The sequence below is a fragment of the Mustela lutreola genome, chromosome 15 (genome assembly GCF_030435805.1).
Source record: "Mustela lutreola isolate mMusLut2 chromosome 15, mMusLut2.pri, whole genome shotgun sequence".
Classification (NCBI taxonomy): Eukaryota; Metazoa; Chordata; class Mammalia; order Carnivora; family Mustelidae; genus Mustela; species Mustela lutreola.
This window is the reverse complement of record NC_081304.1, coordinates 40,233,140-40,251,546: the sequence shown is the minus strand read 5'-3', so window position 1 is coordinate 40,251,546 and position 18,407 is coordinate 40,233,140. Positions and strand designations below refer to the sequence as shown.

Genomic DNA, 18,407 nt, shown 5'->3' with positions numbered 1-18,407 from the left:
CAATGAACATTAGGTCTTGTATAATGTAATCACACAAACATACTCACATACATCCGGTGGCTTTTGCCTTATTCTGTTGGTTAGAAACATGCCACAGGTCCTGCTCATGCCCACTCGACAGGGAGGGATTAGGGAAGGGGAGGAATACCAGGAGGTGGGGGGGCATGGGGGGCCCCTCACAGTGTGGCCAGCACTGCATGTCATTTCATACTCAATTCCCCTGTTTTTACAAACCATTTTATTACATAACAGAACAGATACAGAAAACTCCATAAAACACATGTGGAATATAATGAATTATCCTATTTGAACACCCCTATTAACTACCCCTCAGGTCAAGAAATAAAACCTTCCTATGCCCTGGTAGAAGTTCCTTCATGTGCCTTATCTCAGTCCTATAACCCTGCTTCTACCTGAAAGGAATCTGACTTTTACAGTAATCACTTCCTTGAATCTCTTTAGAGTTTTAGCACCTAAATATGCACCCTAACCACAGTCTTAACCATGTAAAAAAAAGGATACGTCTTTTTCTTAACTGCTTTGTTGAGTTATAATTTACATACTATTAAATTCACTTATTTAAAGTATACGGATCGGGTGACCCCTGGGTGGCTCAGTTGGTTGAGAAACCAACTCTGGATTTCAGCTCTGGTCATGATCCCAGCCAGTTCTTGGGATAGAGCCCCACATGGGCCTATTCCCTTGGCAGGGAGCCTGCTTAAAGACTCTCTTTCACCTGGGTGGCCCAGTGGGTTAAACCTCTGCCTTCAGCTCAGGTCATGATCTCAGGGTCCTGGGATCGAGCCCCACGTGGGGCTCTCTACTCAGCGGGGAGCCTGCTTCCCCTTCTCTCTCTACCTGCCTCTCTGCCTACTTGTGATCTGTCAAATAAATAAATAAAATCTTTAAAAAAAAAAAAGACTCTCTTTCCCTCCCCCTCCCCCCACTCTCCTTCTATTTCTCTGTCTCTCAAATAAACAAATAAAGCTTTAAAAAGAAAAAAATACATAAATAAAGTGTACAGATTGGGGCACCTGGTGGACCGACTCAGTCCGTAGAGTTTGCAACTCTTGATCTTGGAGTTGTGAGTTAAGCCCTGTGGTGGGTGTAGAGATTACTTAAATAACTTTAAAAACATGGGGTGCCTAAGTGGCTCAGTTGGTTAAGCGGCTGCCTTTGGCTTCTGTCACGATCCCAGAGTCCTGAGATCCAGCCCTGCTCAGCAGGGAGCCTGCTTCTCCCTCTGTCCCTCTCTCACTCTCTCAGTCAAATAAATGAATAAAGTCTTAAAAACAAAAACAAAACAAAACAACAACAACAACAACAACAAAAACAGAGGCCCAGACAAGGGTCAGTGGTTTGCCTAGGACTGGTCAGCTAGCAGAGCAGAGACTGACTCCCTCTCTTGAGTCTCTAACCTTAATACCCTCTGATAAGGCCCTGTGTTGAGCCAGGAGCTGGCTTTCCACTGATGGGACACAGCTAGCCCTAGAGTGACTCTTCTTTTCTGGTTGTTGGTGGTAGCGGTTCTCAGTTGAGAATAGTATAGTGGCTTTGGGTTGTCTGAGTAAGGATAAGACCTCGTCTCTTTGTGCCAGCTGACCTTTAAAGGGCTCTCTGTTCTCATTTCCTGCATCGTGAAGCTTTTATCTTCTCACCCAGAGTCACCTTGATGTTTGCCCTTTAAAAGTACCAAGACCGAGGGGCACCTGGGTGGCTCAGTCCTTGGGGGTCTGCGTTCAGCTCAGGTCATGATCCCAGGGTCCTGGAATTGAGCCCTCATCAGGCTCCCTTCTCAGCAGGAACCCTGCTTCTCCCTCTCCAGCTCCCCCTCCTTGTGTTCCCTCTCTTGCTATCTCTCTCTATCATAAATAAATAAAATCTTTAGGGGCGCTGAGTGGCTCAGTGGCTTAAGCCTCTGCCTTCAGCTCAGGTCATGATCTCAGGGTCCTGGGATCAAGCCCCGCATCAGGCTCTCTGCTCAGCAGGGAGCCTGCTTTCCTCTCTCTGCCTGCTTGTGATCTCTCTCTCTGTGTCAAATAAATAAAAAAATAAAATCTTTAAAAAAATAAAAAATATTTAAAAAATAAAAAACATCAAAGTACTAAGACTGAGAATTCAGAGCCTAGGGTTTTTAGCATCTTGAGGTGCTTTGGTTAAATACCATCCGATCTGGTGGTTTGAATAATGGGGCCTCTGTGAGCATGGGGTTTGTTGCCTCACCACGTGATTTCTCCAACCCAGAGCAGAAGCATAAGAATCAGAGAGGTAGAGAATGAAGGTTAGTACTCTGTTTCTTTGCTTTTGTCTTGAGCTTTCGGTCTGCAAATCAGCCTTCCAGGACACGGTGGAAAGTGGTACCCTTCCTCAAATGGAACAAAGAAAAATCCTCTAGAATAGAAATAATGAAGCTGAAATGCCAGTGAGTGAAGGACCTCTCACTTGGAACTACACTATGTGGGGCAAGAAATCATCCACAAATGGATCAAGCTGGAAAGACTTCCTATGGGGACACAAAGGCTCATGGGAAGAGCACCGAGGACTTCTGCGGCAGCTTCTCACCTTCTCTGCTGATGTTTCTCTCAAAAGCTTATGTTTTCTTGAGTAACGTTAGCAACAACGGCCACCTCTGTCTATCTCTCCCTCTCTCTTCCCTTCCACCTTACAGACACTCTTTACCCTCTGGGGAAGAAGCACCTACTGGAGGGAGGCATGGCTGTTCCCATTATTGGGGTCCAGGGCTTTGGGTTCCTAGAAGAACCCCCTACCAACCAGGAAGCCACCACCTTCCTAGGCTCACAGCAGCCTCTCATACAATTACATCTTTATGTCCCTTAATTTTCCTCCCTCCAATACGTTTTTTTTTTTTTTTTTCTGGAAAAGTTTAATCTGAAGACTTTATCTCCCAGCTGATTGCAGAAACGAGCCAGGAAAAGCAACAATGCTGTTCCTTGGAGATACCTAAGCCCCTTTTGCTGTAGTTAAAGGAAAAATCTCTTCCCTGGGGACACTTAGGGCTTTTGACAGGAAGAGAGAATTTTCCTTCCTATATGCTCAGCTCCATCATTCCCCACTGCCACCTGAGCCCTCAGCCCCAAACCCAAATTCATCCTCATTCGTAATTGCTCAATTCGGGGTTTGTGTGTTTGAGCCCCACATTGGGTGAAGAGATTACTTCAAAATAAAATATTAAGGAAAAAAAAAAACCCAAACCCTAGATGCTGTGCGATTTCTTGTCCTTCCAGAAGAGTCTTCTTTAATTATAATGAGGGTTTTGTCGAAGATTTGTTCTGATTTGGGGTTTACCTCCTAACCAGCCATAGGCTTTCTCAGGACACTGTTTCCCAAGCTTCAGTCTTTTATGTGCCACGATTCTTGTCACACTTGCTTATCTCCTGCACCATGTTTTACTTAATGTTTTTTCCTAAACCAACTCACTAACCCCCTTCAGATACATTCATTTCAAAAGGAAACTTTTAAAAAATGATGTAGATAGGCATCAGAATCCTGTGTCTTAAATAAAGGGGTAACCCTAAATATATATTTCTTGGAAAACCAAAACATTGTGAGCTGCTTGGTTCTGTCCTATAAGGCTCTGAATCTTAGGCTTGTTCTGGAGCTGACTTGCATGTGTTCTCTCTCTCTCTCTTTCTCTTGTGCACGTGCCCACGAACACAGAAGGAGATTAACGGGTGTTACAGATTTACTGAGGCTTTCATCCTGATTTAATTAGGATAGAAACGGAAAAGGGAAAAACATTCTGGCTACAGAGGCCACCATTTCAAGTGTCCCCGCACCATCTACAATTACCCTGTTCCACAACTTAAGGTAATGTGACCCTGAGAGATGGTGCACTATGGAAGACTGTGTCTTCCCTCCCTGCACAGGGGAGTCTTTTCACCTTTATTTTTCAAATTTAATATCTCTTGGGGAGAAAACCTTAAACCTTTGTTCAGGACACAGTGTCTTAGAGTTACCCCAGGATCTTTTCTTCACCACCTTCTGGACAATTAGTACCAAGTTGTGACCCTGGCTTCTGCTTACTCAAAATTTCCCGGGCCCCTCCGCTTCCCTCTGGATCTACTGTGGTACAGACTCTAATCACTTCTCTGACAGATTATTTTGATTTGAGCCCCACTGTCTCTAGTTAGAACCCTTTCCCATCTGTTCTCATTCTGCTAACATGAGTTCCCCTGAACACAAATCAGATGTCACTCCTCTACTTCAAACTCCCTGGGGGCTCCCCAGTGCCTCCAGCAGAAAGTTCCAGTTCCTACCTCTACTCTTCCCCACCTCTAGCTCCATTCCCTGTTATCCTCCCCCACACACCCTCCACCCCAGCCACCTTGCTTTGTGTCACATCGTGTACTTTCGTGAATCCAGTCTTTTTCCCCTGTAGTGTGCCCCCCACTGCCCACCTTGTCCAGAAAGAGATCTCAGTTGAAAATGGTGCACAACACATTTAGATTAGATCAAAACAGACCCGCTAATAGTAGGAGTTATCAGGAAGGCTCCTTGGGCTAAAACCATGGTATTTTTTCCTAGGAGATCTCTAGGGATATTTGCCTGCTTGCTGGGTTAAGGCATAGTGTGGCCCGGGGGTCATCTGTTAACACCATTGGGTAGGAAGAGCAGACTACCAGAGGAATGCAACACAGCCACAATATTCCTCTGGTATATTAAATATAGGTGCTCCTATATTTAAAACATTTTTTTTTAAAGATTTTATTTATTTATTTGTCAGAGAGAGAGTGAGCGAGAGCGAGCACAGGCAGACAGAGTGGAAGGCAGAGTCAGAGGGAGAAGCAGGCTCCCTGCGGAGCAAGGAGCCCGATGTGGGACTCGATCCCAGGACGCTGGGATCATGACCTGAGCCGAAGGCAGCTGCTTAACCAACTGAGCCACCCAGGCGTCCCTATTTAAAACATTTTTAAAAATGTTATATTAAGTGCATTTTTGCCTTTTGGAGTTTATAATTTGAGTGGGCAGGCTAATCAGTTTGCCCTTGGAAAAATGACACATGTCAGCAAATGAATTCCAAATTAAAAAATGCAGTGAACGGTGATATGTGAGCCTGAACTATGTGTTAAACAATGTGATAAATGTATTTTATCTGGATTTTATTTAATCATCAAAAGAGCCCTATGGGAGCTCCTGGGTGGCTCAGTGGGTTAAAGCCTCTGCCTTCGGCTCAGGTCATGATCCCAGGGTCCTGGGATTGAGCCCTGCGTCAGGCTCTCTGCTCACCAGGGAGCCTGCTTCCCTTCCCCTCTCTCTGCCTGTCTCTCTGCCTACTTGCCATCTCTGTCTGTCAAATAAATAAATAAAATCTTTAAAAGAAAAAAAAAAAAAGAGCCCTATGAGATAGCTCCATTTTGCAAATGACGTTTATGTTTCCAGAGAGGTTCTGTAACTTGCCCAATGTTTGCCCAGCTAGCAAAGTGTTGGAGATGAAATGTAGGCTCCAGAACCCAGGCTCTTAGCCATTCCCTAAGGGAATTCAGACCATGTGTGGGGAGGATGGTCTGCGAGGCTTCTCATTATCAATTATCTCTTAATTGAGGGTTTTTGCTTTACAATCTGTATCTGAAAGGAGCTTAAGAAAATTAAAAAGAAAACTGGATGCAACCTCATCAATATGTGAGGATATTTTTTTAGACAAAAATCAGTTTTTATTATCTTGTTGAGTGTTATAAAAAGTATCCAGAACTTCACTACTTAAAATATTCATTCTTTTCCCAAAAGCTAAAGAGAACCTGTAAAATAAAGCATTTATATGCTGCAGGGTGGAGGATTTTTTTTTTTTTTTTTAGTATAGCTTGACACACAATGTTATATTAGTTTCAAGGGTACAACATAGTGATTCTACAACCCTGTAAATTATGCTGTGTTAACAGATGAGGGTCCTATGTGGAAAAATTGCCTTTCAACATGGTTAGTTTTCAAATGATTTTTACTAAGTAATTGTGCTGAGTGACAGACCTTCAAGCCCAATCAAGCAAACAGAATCCATGTCCTCTAGAGACCCATCCATGTGACAACGCAGAGGACATGGATGTTTGAACAATGAACCAAGAGCAAGTGCACTGGAAGGCAAGATTAACTATTTACTCTGTATCTAGGCTTTGGACTTTTCCGTTCCACCAGAGCTGGCTTGACAGGAAAAGGAAGAAGTCTTCCTGGACCGAACGGAGACAAAAATGAAGTATGAGTGGACAATGAATATTACTTTGGTTTTAAACGTGAGAGGCCAAAGATAAAAGGATCTAAGGAGTGGGACCAATGCCAGCCCGAGTGTGACTTGGCCTCCTGCCCTGGACTGCGGCTAACTCACCAATCAGAGGCCAGCCTTTTGGTTCCACCCAATGTCAGTCATATGCTACCCACTGGCCCTGGGTGTTTCACTGTCCTGGGATGTAGAAAGAGGCTGTGTGGCAAGTTCTTCCTTTGACAGACATAAAAGATGGATCCTAGGGGCGCCTGGGTGGATCAGTGGGTTAAGCCTCTGCCTTTGGCTCGGGTCATGATCCCAGGGTCCTGAGATGGAGCCCTGCATCGGGGTCTCTGCTCAGTGGGGAGCCTGCTTCCCTCCCCCCACACCCCTGCCTGACTCTCTGCCTACTTGTGATCCCTGTCTGTCAAATAAATAAATAAAATCTGAAAAAAAAAAAAAAAGATGGATCCTGTTATCTCCTGGTAAAAGTACTTTGTTCAGACCTCCCTATGTACCCTGCACAGTGAGGAGGCAGGAAGTTTGTCTTGTGATGGTAGAGCTCCTTCCTAGCAGTGTTCTGGAGGAAAATTCCATCAGGGCCTTCTAGATTGCAATCTGTCTTCTTAGCCTATCCAATATACTTAATATACAGTAATCAATCTGTAATATCCCAACAGTAAATTCCACTGCCAACAGCTCCATTCCCTGGCTTGTGTTTTGCTGCAGTGTGGCATCATGTGGCTCTACACTTGGGCTCAGGGAAGTGTACGGAAGTCACTTTCTTCACAATTTATTTAATATTTGTAAATCACTGCTACATACCATGCACTATTATGAGTGTTTTCCTACTACACTAACACATTTAATCTTCATTAACAATTCCACGAGGTGTTATCACCATTTTGCAGATGAGTTACAGAGAAGTTAAGCAATTTGCTTGATGAGGCACAACTGGTTCCTGGCAAAGCTGAGGTTCAGACCTAGGCAGGTGGACTCCAGAGTCCCAGCTCTTTTTTTTTTTTTTTTTTTAAAGATTTTTATTTATTTTATTTGACACAGAGAGAGATCACAAGTAGGCAGAGAGGCAGGCAGAGACAGAGGGGGAAGCAGGCTCCCTGCTGAGCAGAGGGCCCGATGTGGGGCTCGATCCCAGGACACTGAGATCATGACCTGAGCCGAAGGCAGCGGCTTTAATCCACTGAGCCACCCAAGCGCCCCAGAGTCCCAGCTCTTAAACCCTGAACTATTTTGTCTCTAGGAGAACTTCACAGTGATCCCTGATGGATGCCTGTTAATGTCTTGAGAAGTGTATATCAAGGGAGTGAAGGCAGCCAAAACTCCAGAAGTGTAGCTAATCAGGAGATGGAGAGATGTAAAAAGAAACTTACAGGGGCGCCTGGATGGCTCAGTGGGTTAAGCCGCTGCCTTTGGCTCAGGTCATGATCTCAGGGTCCTGGATCGAGTCCCACATCGGGCTCTCTGCTCGGTGGGGAGCCTGCTTCCCTTCCTCTCTTTCTCTGCCTGCCTCTCTGTCTACTTGTGATCTCTTTAAAAAAAAAAAAAACAAAAAACAAGAAACTTACATAGTCCAGGAGGCCCAGACACCCTCTCCCCCACTTTAATGAGTGCTTTTGTCTGTTTGTACTAACAATTAGTTGTTGCCTACTAAAAGTGGTTGTTCGTTCTCTCTATTCTGCAGCTCTTGAGCCTGGATTTTTGTTGTTGTTGTTTGTTTAGATTTTATTTATATATTTGACAGAGAGAGAGAGAGATCAGAAGTAGGCAGAGAGGCAGGCAGAGAGAGAGGGGAAAACATACTCCCTGCTGAGAAGAGAGCCCGATGTGGGGCTCGATCCCACGACCCCAGGATCATGACCTGAGCCAAAGGCAGAGGCTTTAACCCACTGAGCCACCCAGGCACCCGGGAAAAAACTTTTTCTTAAAAAAATAAGTGAGGGGTGCCTGGGTGGCTCAGTGGGTTAAAGCCTCTGCCTTTGGCTCAGGTCATGATCTCAGGGTCCTGGGATCGAGCCCCGCATCGGGCTCTCTGCTCAGCAGGAAGCCTGCTTCCTCCTCTCTCTCTGTCTGCCTCTCTGCCTACTTGTGATCTCTGTCTGTCAAATAAATAAATAAAATCTTTTAAAAAAAGTTTTTTCTATATATATCCTTTCATGGGCTCCTCCAAACAATTCCATAAGGTCAGAGGCTGGGAAGAGATGATAGTCTTCATTTGGTAGAGAGGAAACTGAGGCAACAGGTGATGTGATTTGCCCAGAGTCACATACTAAGGATGGCAGAGCCCGAGCTCAGTGTCAGCTGTCCTGCCACTGGCAAGTCAGGGTATCTCTCTGGGTCCTGCTTGTACCTATAGAGTAATGAGATTGGAATAGGTGCTCTATAGGGGTCTTTTCAATTCAACCATCGTGGAATCCTTTTCCCTGCAAGATCTGATCATCAAGACTCCCGAATTTCACATTTCCATCCATCTTATTTGCATCCATCCCAGAATACAACTTCATTATTTCCCAGCAAGCAGGGAGTGTATCTCTCCTATCTCCCTCCTTATATTACAGAGTATTTTTTGGAAGGGCTTCCTTCTTCTCCTATATTCCTTAGGGACATCATTATACTAAGAGGCAAAATACTCTGGTGGAAGTGTAACAATGTATTTGCCTCAAAACCTGTGGCTTATAACTTCACAGCTCAACTCACTCTAACAATTGTAGCTGAGATCAACAGACCAAGTACGGAGCCTCCCACTTTACCAAATGTTTGACATGTATTATGTTACTTATTCTTCAAAACCACCTGGCTAGGTAAGTATCGTTATCATTATTGTCACATTATGGAATGGACAGGTTGGAGAGGTAAAAGCACTTACTCGGGATCCCATACCTAATTAGGTAATGGAGTCTGGATTCAATCCCCTGGAGCATGTCAGCAGCTCTTAACCACTATGCCAACACCCCACAGCTCCTCCTAGGAGAAAAGGGGATTGTATTTTGCACACTTTATTTCCTCTAAAAAGTTACTTTGTAATATTTAAGATAGAAAAAAAAAGGCACATTATGCAAAGAGTATTTCCTCATTCTTTCTTTCTTTCTATCTATCTATCTATCTATCTATCTATCTCTCCCACTGTGTGCCAAGCGCTGTTGTAGCAGTCGGGATGTAGCGACAGATTCCTCCAGATGGAGAGGGCCAGGAGGAAGTAAGGCAACATTAGAAAAGTCAGTAATAGTTTCTAAGCCAGTGTCACTATGTGTCTAGCATTATGTTCAGCAAACCTAACTAAAGATAAACATCAGAAAACCTTGCTCCAAGGAAACTACAGAAAGTGGCTTAGTTTGGTTTAGAAACTAAGTTTGGCTTAGCGCAGAGGAAAGTCATTTAGTTTGCTACAAAGGAATGAATCTTTTTACAAGGACAAGGTAAAGAAGAATGTCATTATTTAGAACTGTATTTTGTAAGCATCACAGACAAAAAGGAACCAGGGTGGTGGTTTATGGGTAGTGAAAAAGGCTCTATCCCGGGAGCCGGTCACCCTTCCATCAATGGATTTTCTGAGGGTTATGTCCTATGACGCTACTGAAAGCCTGGTAGGCAGGTCGCTGCCCTCCCGGAGATTATAGTCCGGTGAGAATATTCCCGTCCTGAGTCACTGCCAGGCTCTCGCTATGTGACCTTGGACAAGTACCTTCTCCGGCCCCAATTCTGCAAAATAAATGGGGTCAGACTAGCGGATCTGCCGCTCAAATTCCCAGTCCCCGGCGGTATCCGCGGCCCCCCGACGGGTCGGCTGGGAGAAGGGTGCGGCTGCGGCTGGCCGGACGCGGGGGGGCGCCGCTCAGGCCCAGAGAGCGTTCGCGTTCGGAAAGCGCTTGTCCCTCGCGGCGCCCCGTCGGCCCCGCCGCCCGCGGAACCGGAGGAGGCGGAGCTGGAGCTGTCCCGGCTCCCGAGCGGGGAAGCAGCCGAGGAGGCGGCTCGGCGGGCCCCAGCCGAGGATCGGGCGGGGCGGCGGGGGAGGCTGGCAGGCGGTACCCGCAGCGCTGGGAGAGCGGCGCCGCGGGGTGGGCGCTCCCGGCGAGAGGTGTCCGCTCCATGCGTGCGGGCCGAGCCCGGCCCCTGCGAGCCGCCGACATGAAGAAAGACGTGCGGATCCTGCTGGTGGGAGAACGTGAGTCCGCTTGCCCCCGGCCCTCGCAGCCCCAGCCGCCCCGGGCCTGCTCGCCCCTCTCCGCGCGCTCGGGCCTCCCAGCCCCTGAGCGCTCCCCTTCCCGCGGCCCGCAGGCGGCCCCCAATCTCTCGGCTCACCCGGGCCCTCCTAACACCTCCCGCTCCTGACCCCCAGTCGTCCTCGCCAGCCTTGTCCCCACGAGTCTCTGACCGCCGGCCTCATGCCTCCGAAGGTCCTCTCCTCCTTTTCCGCTTGGAATCCTTTCCTCCTGGGCCTCAAAGCGTTTCCGAGGCCGCTTCCTTTTCAGAGCCTCTTGTCTTCCGTGGAGATTCGCTTGTCACTGCCAGGCAGGTGCTGATAGAGGCCGGCTGACCAATTGGGATAGCGTGAACCGGCTCCTGGGGAAGCTAGGGGGAGGGGTGCAGAACTGTTCGACTTGCCGGCAAGGTCAGGGTTCTGGGTTTGGGGTTTTTGTTTGTTTGTTTGTTTTGTTTTTTTGTTGTTTTGTTTGATGCTCGCAATCTTCTCACCCTCTAGACATTCACCTCAAGGTATGGAGCGTTTTCGGCGTTCCTTGCACTTTGCATTGGAATAACTCCCGCTATCCTCGATATTCCCCCCCCCCACCACCACCAAATTTACTCTCAGCTTCAAGGTACACAAGCGCTCAGTGAGTGAATAATTATTTGGGGGAGGCTCCTTTAGTTGAGAGAATTATTGTCACCAAAAAGCCTAGTCGTCCCCTCTCCCTTCCCCTCCCCCCCTTAAACAGTACTTATTGGATAGCTACTTGGTAATTTGTAAGTAACAGGCACACAGGAGACCCAAACTGACACATAGACATAAGACCCCCTAGAAATTCTTAGATTTCACCTTTTGAAGATAAAATAAAGGAGAAAGGCCTTCCGTTCACTGACTTGGGGACAGAACAACAGGGACTTCTTGATAGCAGTTGGCTAGTTACATGACTCATTTGGTAGGACTAAAATAGGAAAGTGGGCTGGGAGGACTGAATTGCTTGTTTGTACATTAGTTAATGCTCTGCCATTGATGTTTTTGAAGCATTCTGTTTCAAACCCCATTTCATCCTAGAGTAGCTTCTCCAGGTCACTGTGGTGCACTCCCAAGGAAGAAAGCTAACACATTTTTACCCTCTTCTGGAGTGTTCTTTGATAGTCATTGAAATCTCTGTTCACCTGCTGTTTGGAGAAGTCTTTAAAACCAGAATTTGGGGGACGCCTGGGTGGCTCAGTTGGTTAAGCAGCTGCCTTCGGCTCAGGTTATGATCCCAGAGTCCTGGGATCGAGTCCCACATCGGGCTCCTTGCTCTGTAGGGAGCCTGCTTCTCCCTCTGACTCTGCCTGCCTCTCTGTCTGCCTGTGCTTGCTCTCTCTCTCTGACAAATAAATAAATAAAATCTTAAAAAAAAAAACAAAAAACCAGAATTTGGAAGGAAGCTTGGCCTGATAACAGTTTACTTTTTGGTTTGCCAGTTGTGAAATTTAGTCTTTATTTGTAACTATATCTTAATCTGAATTTTGCATGGATTTCCTTGACAAAGTTCAGGAGGGTGTTACTTAACGTATGATTCATACCTGATGCATTTGGAATAACATAGGGAACGTGAGTGGATGAGCCACTTAAAAAGCTGATCCTTAACTGTGTCATAAAATAGCTTTATAGTACAGTAATTGTAATACTAATTTTCTGAAAGCAAAAACCCTATGTTTTGGTTTTATTTTGGAATATGGGAAGCAATTACAAATAATTAGTCTGTAAAACATCTCAATAGAAATGCTCTATGTATGTAAGATATATTGTCCGGCCTTAGGGCATTTAAAAGAAAGTGTTTACAGTATTATTTAGAAATACATAAAAAGAACTCAAAATTTGTTAAAAAAAATTAAAAAGCCATGTTCTGCAGGTATGAAAGCAAATAGGAGAGTTAAGAAAAGTGTGCATGCATGAGTTTTTTGGTCATAGGGAGAACCTGACCTAAAAGCTTTAGTTTTCAAGAAAGAGATTTTTCTTGAAAAGGTTTGTACCAAAAAGCTTTAGGCAAGTTACCATATGTATAATTTTTTTTCCCATTTAAAACTTCAGAATTAGGGGCACGTGGGTGGCTCAGTGGATTAAAGCCTCTGCCTTTGGCTCAGGTCATGATCCCAGGGTCCTGGGATTGAGCCCCGAAGTCCTCTCTGCTCAGCAGGGAGCCTGCTTTCTCCTCTCTCTCTCTCTCTGCCTGCCTCTCTGCCTACTTGTGATCTCTGTCCAAAAAAAAAAAAACTTCAGAATTCGACTTAATATGAAATATGTAATTTTAATTAAATTAAAAGGTATATTTTGGGGGGGAATGTTTGAAGCATTACAGGATTTAATGTAAATATTTGACAGCTATTAGCCTAGCTGTCAAATACCACCTTAAATGCTGAGTAAATATAAATGTGACCAAGACTATTTTAATAAATACAAAAATATAAACTGGTCTAACACATGGATTTATCAGGAAGCCCACTTTTTAAGGTAAAAGTGGTAGTAATTTAGTTGTCATTTTAAGATGGTTAAGGGGAATGGGGGGGGCGGAAAGGAGCTTCAACTCTGATATTGTTGTAAAGTCTGTTCCTTCTCTGTCGCTTCAGTACATTTTACTGCTGTTACTGTCCCTGAACCACACAGCAGCAGCTTCATTCCCTGAAGGTCCCAAAGAGTTGTAAATGGTTTCAACATTCTGTCGGCTGAACCTATCCTGTACTCTGGAGATGAAATGAATCTTTTCTTGGCCCATCCAGAACCTGGATTCTGATCCATCCAGGCTTAAATGCCTACTAATTGCTTACTGTCTCTTTAGTTTTCAGGTCAAAGAATTTAGATTGTCTATAAATTTTAAGGTATTTATTTGCGGAGAAATCCAAAGTGTTTTAAATATCTGCACCTTATCTTTTATTTTTTTTAAAGATTTGTATTTATTTATTTGATAGAGATCACAAGTAGGCAGAGAGGCAAGCAGAGAGAGGCCGGGGCGGGGGGGGGGGGGGGGGAAGCAGGCTCCCCGCTGAGCAGAGAGCCCAATGCGGGGCTGATCCCAGGATCCTGAGATCATGACCTGAGCTGAAGGCAGAGGCTTAATCCACTGAGCCACCCAGGCACCCCTCTGCACCTTATCTTAATAATATTGAACATTATAAGGTCCATTCAGGCCACGTTAAAAGTCAGTTGCCATTCTTTAAACAAAACAAAATTTTTAAATCATTAAAAATACAACCATGCAAAACTTAGTTCTTCAGGTTATGATTTTTCATGCTCAGATTCTTTGGCCAGCATTTGTATTTAGCTAGATTTGTATAACTATGCTTAACAGTTGTCTTTTTTGCAATAAAATTAGCAAGAACCTCAATGGCCTTTTGTCTAAATCATGTAGCTACATTAAAAGTACACAAGATCTGGGGCGCCTGGGTGGCTCAGTGGGTTAAAGCCTATGCTTTCAGCTCAGGTCATGATCCCAGGGTCCTGGGATGGAGCCCCATATCGGGCTCTCTGCTCAGCAGGAAGCCTGCTTCCTCCTCTCTCTGCCTGCCTCTCTGCCTGCTTGTGATCTCTGCCTGTCAAAAAAAAAAAAAGTACACAAGATCTAGTTTTAGTGAAGTCTTGTTTTTAAATTGAGATATGTTTGTCTTTACTGGTCAAAATCATTAAGAAAATGGAACTTTTACACTCTTTTAAAATGAATCTGATGGCTTTTTTTTTTAAGATTTTGTTTATTTATTTGACAGAGAGAGAGATCACAAGTAGGCAGAGAGGGGGGGTGGCCAACAGGAAGCAGGCTCCCTGCTGAGCAGAGGCGGGTCTTCATCCCAGGACCCTGAGATCATGACCTGAGCTGAAGGCAGAGGCTTAATCCACTGAGGCACCCAGGCTCCCTGAATCTGGTGGCTCTTAACACAATATGTCTAACTGATTAGTTTATCATTGAAACTAGTTCAAGCCAAACTTGCTCAGGCTTCAATTGGCTCTAGCCTAGGCTTTTATAATCTCTCTCCTTAACTGGTCTCCCTTCTTCTAATTCCATCTATTCTCTATGTAACAGGCAGAGTCATCTTTAAAAAATATCTCAGATCCTGTTACCCGTTTTTAAAATTCTTTGATGATTTCTAATTTGACTTAGAATAAAGTCTGAGGATTTGGGACTGCTGGGGATATGGGGAGTTGGTTGGTGCCTTTAATCTCTGTGGTGTTCAAAGATCACCTGTAGTTTTTTTTTTTTTTTTTTTGAGAGAGAGAGAGAGTGTGTGTAAGCGAACTGGGAGGGAGGGGTGCTGATGCAGAGAGAGAGAATCCCAACCAGGCTCCATGCTCAGTGCAGAGTTGGTTTTGGGGCTTAATCTCATTACCCTGAGATCATGACTTGAGCCAAAATCAAGAGTGGGACACTTAACCTGCTGAGCTATCCAGGTGCTCCAGGTCATCTGTAGCTTTTGGAAGAATGAATGAGTTCAAGTTAGTTCCATTTATTTAGCCTTTCCTTGTTTTCCAAACCAGTCCTCTTAGTCATGAACATTTGACCATTCTCCTTTCTTAAATCCAGTCTGATGTGTGGTTACTATTAGCATTTGAGGGCAGCGTTCGTCCAGTGTCTTGTTCCAGGTCCTTAGCCCGCTTCCCTTCCTCTCTGCCTGCCTCTGCCTACTTGTGATCTCTGTCAAATAAATAAAAATCTTTAAATAAAATAAAAAAGAATCAAAGAAACGTCAGTAATCTAGCATTTATGTTGTTAGGAAAAAAACTTTCTGCACTCCCTTTATTTATTTATTTTTAAAGATTTTGTTTTTTATTTGACAGAGATCACAAGTAGGCAGAGAGGCAGGCAGAGAGAGGAGGAAGCAGGCTCCCTGCTGAGCAGAGAGCCGGATGCGGGACTCGATCCCAGCACCCCGAGATCATGACCTGAGCGGAAGGCAGCGGCTTAACCCACTGAGCCACCCAGGCGCCCCTATTTATTTATTTTTTAAAAAATATTTTATATATTTGTTTGACAGAGATCACAAGTGGGGACGGAGCAGGCACCCCGCTGAGCGGAGAGCCCCGTGCAGGGCTCTATCCGCAGACCCTGGGATCATGACCTGAGCCGAAGACAGAGGTTTTAACCCACTGAGCCACCCAGGCGCCCCTCTGCAGTCCCTTTAAAGCCATATTGCTTTCCATTCTGGTCTTTGTTAAATCCTCCAGTTTCAATTATACTGTGTTTAGTTACCTGGGTGACAGTTTGTGACCAAGGATGTTCAGGCCTAGTCTGAAGAGTCTCTTTGTTCTTAGGAAGTTTGTTCTATGTCATTCTTGCATGTGTATCACACATCTGTCTTTTTGTTTCTCTGGCACTGGTTGAGCACTAGGGTTGATCTAGTGCAAAGGACAGGGATGGACCGTGACGTTTTTTTCTCCTGCAGCCCAAATAGTTTGCATGTGGTCAATGAAATTTTCCTTTGGAACAGTACCCAGCTATTGCCCCAAATGGTAAAGTTTCCCAGTTAAAATAACTGGGAAACTCCATAGTCACCCTCCTCATCCCTGTATATTCTAATTACGAAATTTAGGAAGAGCCGACAAGGCTACGTAAGGAGCAGCAGATAAAAATGAGGAGTAGGTCCCTTTACCACTTGAAACACGGGGTGTTTGTTAACAAGAAAAATAGCCAATATGGCTGGTAAGATGGTAATTAAACCAAAAAATGTTATTTCCGCTTCATGAATATTAGGAATTTGCTGTCATTTAGAACTAGATGTTCAAAAGATGTGATGAAAAGACAAAGAAATTTTTAGCCTGGATGAATCTCGATAATTTGTTCTATAGTGATGAGTTGTGTTTCCCGTGGATGACCTACTTAGAAGCATGGAGTCTCCGGCAGCGCTGGGGAATGTTGTGTTGAACCGATCAGGAGGCCTTCCGTCTCTGGGGATAATTGTGACCGTGCCTTTTGTTTTTAGAGATTACTTCAGTGTTTCTCAGGCAAAAGAGAGGAAGTAGAGAATGTTAGGTGGCTGGCTAACAATAATTTTTTGTTCTCCATATTAATATTTTTGTTAAATATCTTTCAATTATATTTTACATATATTTTATTAATAAATTATTTGTTATAAAATTATGTAAGTATATATGGTATTTGTATTAAATATAAAATTTAATGGGTACAGTAATGAGAGAAGTTTGTTCCTTTATGGATATTATTATTTTTTTTTTAAGATTTTATTTATTTATTTGACAGAGATCACAAATAGGCAGAGAGGCAGGCAGAGAGAGAGGAGGAAGCAGGCTCCCCGCCAAGCAGAGAGCCCAACGAGGGCTTGATCCCAGAACCCTGGGATCATGACCTGAGCCGAAGGCAGAGGCTTTAACCCACTGAGCCACCCAGGCACCCCTATGGAAATTATTTTTGAAGCTGTTGAAAATACGTAGTCTTTATACTCAGATCTGCCATTGTTGAGGGGCCTTTTGGATTGTAGGCTTGTTCAAATAGTTTTTTAAATTTAATATTCTAAAATGTTTTCATTGTTTTTAAGGTGCTTATTTGTTTCTCAGTTAAAATTAGTCTAAAATTAGTGGCCTATTGTAATTTTAAACCTGCTGCTTTCCTATTTCTTTTATGGTCTCATTCAGGGTAAGGTGGTTAGGCCTTAAAGGAACCAAAAAGCTCTAGTTTAGATTCACCGAAGCCTTTCTTAACTGAATCACATCTGCCAATCTTTTATTAAAGTACCTATCATCTTACTGCTCTTCCAAAAGGAAACCCAAAATGATACTAATGAAAATGTACTCATTTTCTCCCCAAGTTCACTGTAATTTGTCTCTCTTGCTCTAATTTTCAACTTTTTTTAAAAAGAGGAAATCCCCCTTGGATTTTTATGTGGGAGAGATTCCTGTTCTTTGATTTTTAAAAAGCCTACTATACAGTTACTTCAGAAAGTAGATGGAATTGTTATATTACAGGGAGTACTAAACCGCCTCGGATTTTTTTTTAACAGGTGAGGCAGAATATAAATGAGTAAATAAATAAAAGTACCACACTCTAAGTGGTAGTATCCATAAAAAGAGCTCAAATTGGGGGCACCTGGGTAGCTCGGTGGGTTTAAGCTTCTGCCTTCGACTCGGGTCATGATCCCAGGGTCCTGGGATCGAGCCCTGTACAGGTTCTCTGCTCGGCAGGGAGCGTGCTTCCCCCTCTCTCTCTGCCTGCCTCTCTGCCTGCTTATGATCTCTTTCAAATGAATAAAATCTTAAAAAAAAAAAAAAAAGCTCAAATTGAATGATTCTCATGTTTGGCGTCACCATCTGTATGTCTGTATGATCAAGCGTAAGTAAAGCTCTTTAATTGTTGTAGTTGTGGTGCCCTTTTCTCCGGCCGTCCTGCCGGGGGTTTTCCTCCTCTGTCCCTGAGGCCTGCCCTGTTGGAATGGAGCTGGTGGCAGGTTTGTACTTGGGCCGGAGCCTGCTGCTGCATCGGTGGCCAGAGTTGCCTTGTTGAGAGTGGTCAAGAAATCAGAATGTCCTCAGAATGTTGGTCTTTCCCTTCTGAAACTATCCCTGGGAAAGTAAGGGGTCCATGGGAAAAGCAGACAGGGACAATGGCCAGGAAAAAGGTTGTTCTCTTGAGTTTTAATCAGAGAGATTAGGAAGAATGGATGACATGGAAGAGTTGTGGTGAGGGAGGGGACTTTAAAAGTAACCTGGAATGCCTGTTGAAGGCCTGTGTGGTTGTGAGTAAGGAGCAGTAAGTCTTTAGTTTTCTTGGAAATTAGTAGGCCTTTTAATGTTGGTGTTTGACTTCATTTTGATCATTTTTGTTGAACATTCCCAGTTGTGGATTAAAAGTTTGTTTTTTGTTTTTGTTTTGTTTTTGTTGAACATTTCCAGTTGTGGATTAAAAGGTTTCTTCTGAAACTGGTGAGGGTTTTGGAGTGGTGGGATACAAGCAAAATTTTAAAATGGTAATTCTAGGGGCCACTGGCTCAGTCATTAAGCATCTGC

The 18,407-nt window shown here is 44.2% G+C and overlaps 1 protein-coding gene across 9 annotated transcripts in view; it reads left to right on the top strand.

Annotated features, from left to right (window-relative positions):
* Positions 1-10,257: 10,257 nt before the first annotated feature.
* The window catches only part of RHOT1 (ras homolog family member T1), a 62,119-nt gene continuing 53,969 nt past the window's right edge, over positions 10,258-18,407 (top strand). For 8 of the 9 annotated variants that reach the window (XR_009347838.1, XR_009347837.1, XM_059147650.1 and 5 more), the window contains exon 1: positions 10,258-10,391. Coding sequence is in view for 6 of the 9 variants with exons in the window: in XM_059147650.1 (XP_059003633.1) it covers positions 10,316-10,391 (76 nt within the window). In the remaining 3 variants the exon portion in view is untranslated. The remainder of the gene's footprint in view (positions 10,392-18,407) is intronic. The other variant, XM_059147651.1, reaches the window with a different exon arrangement.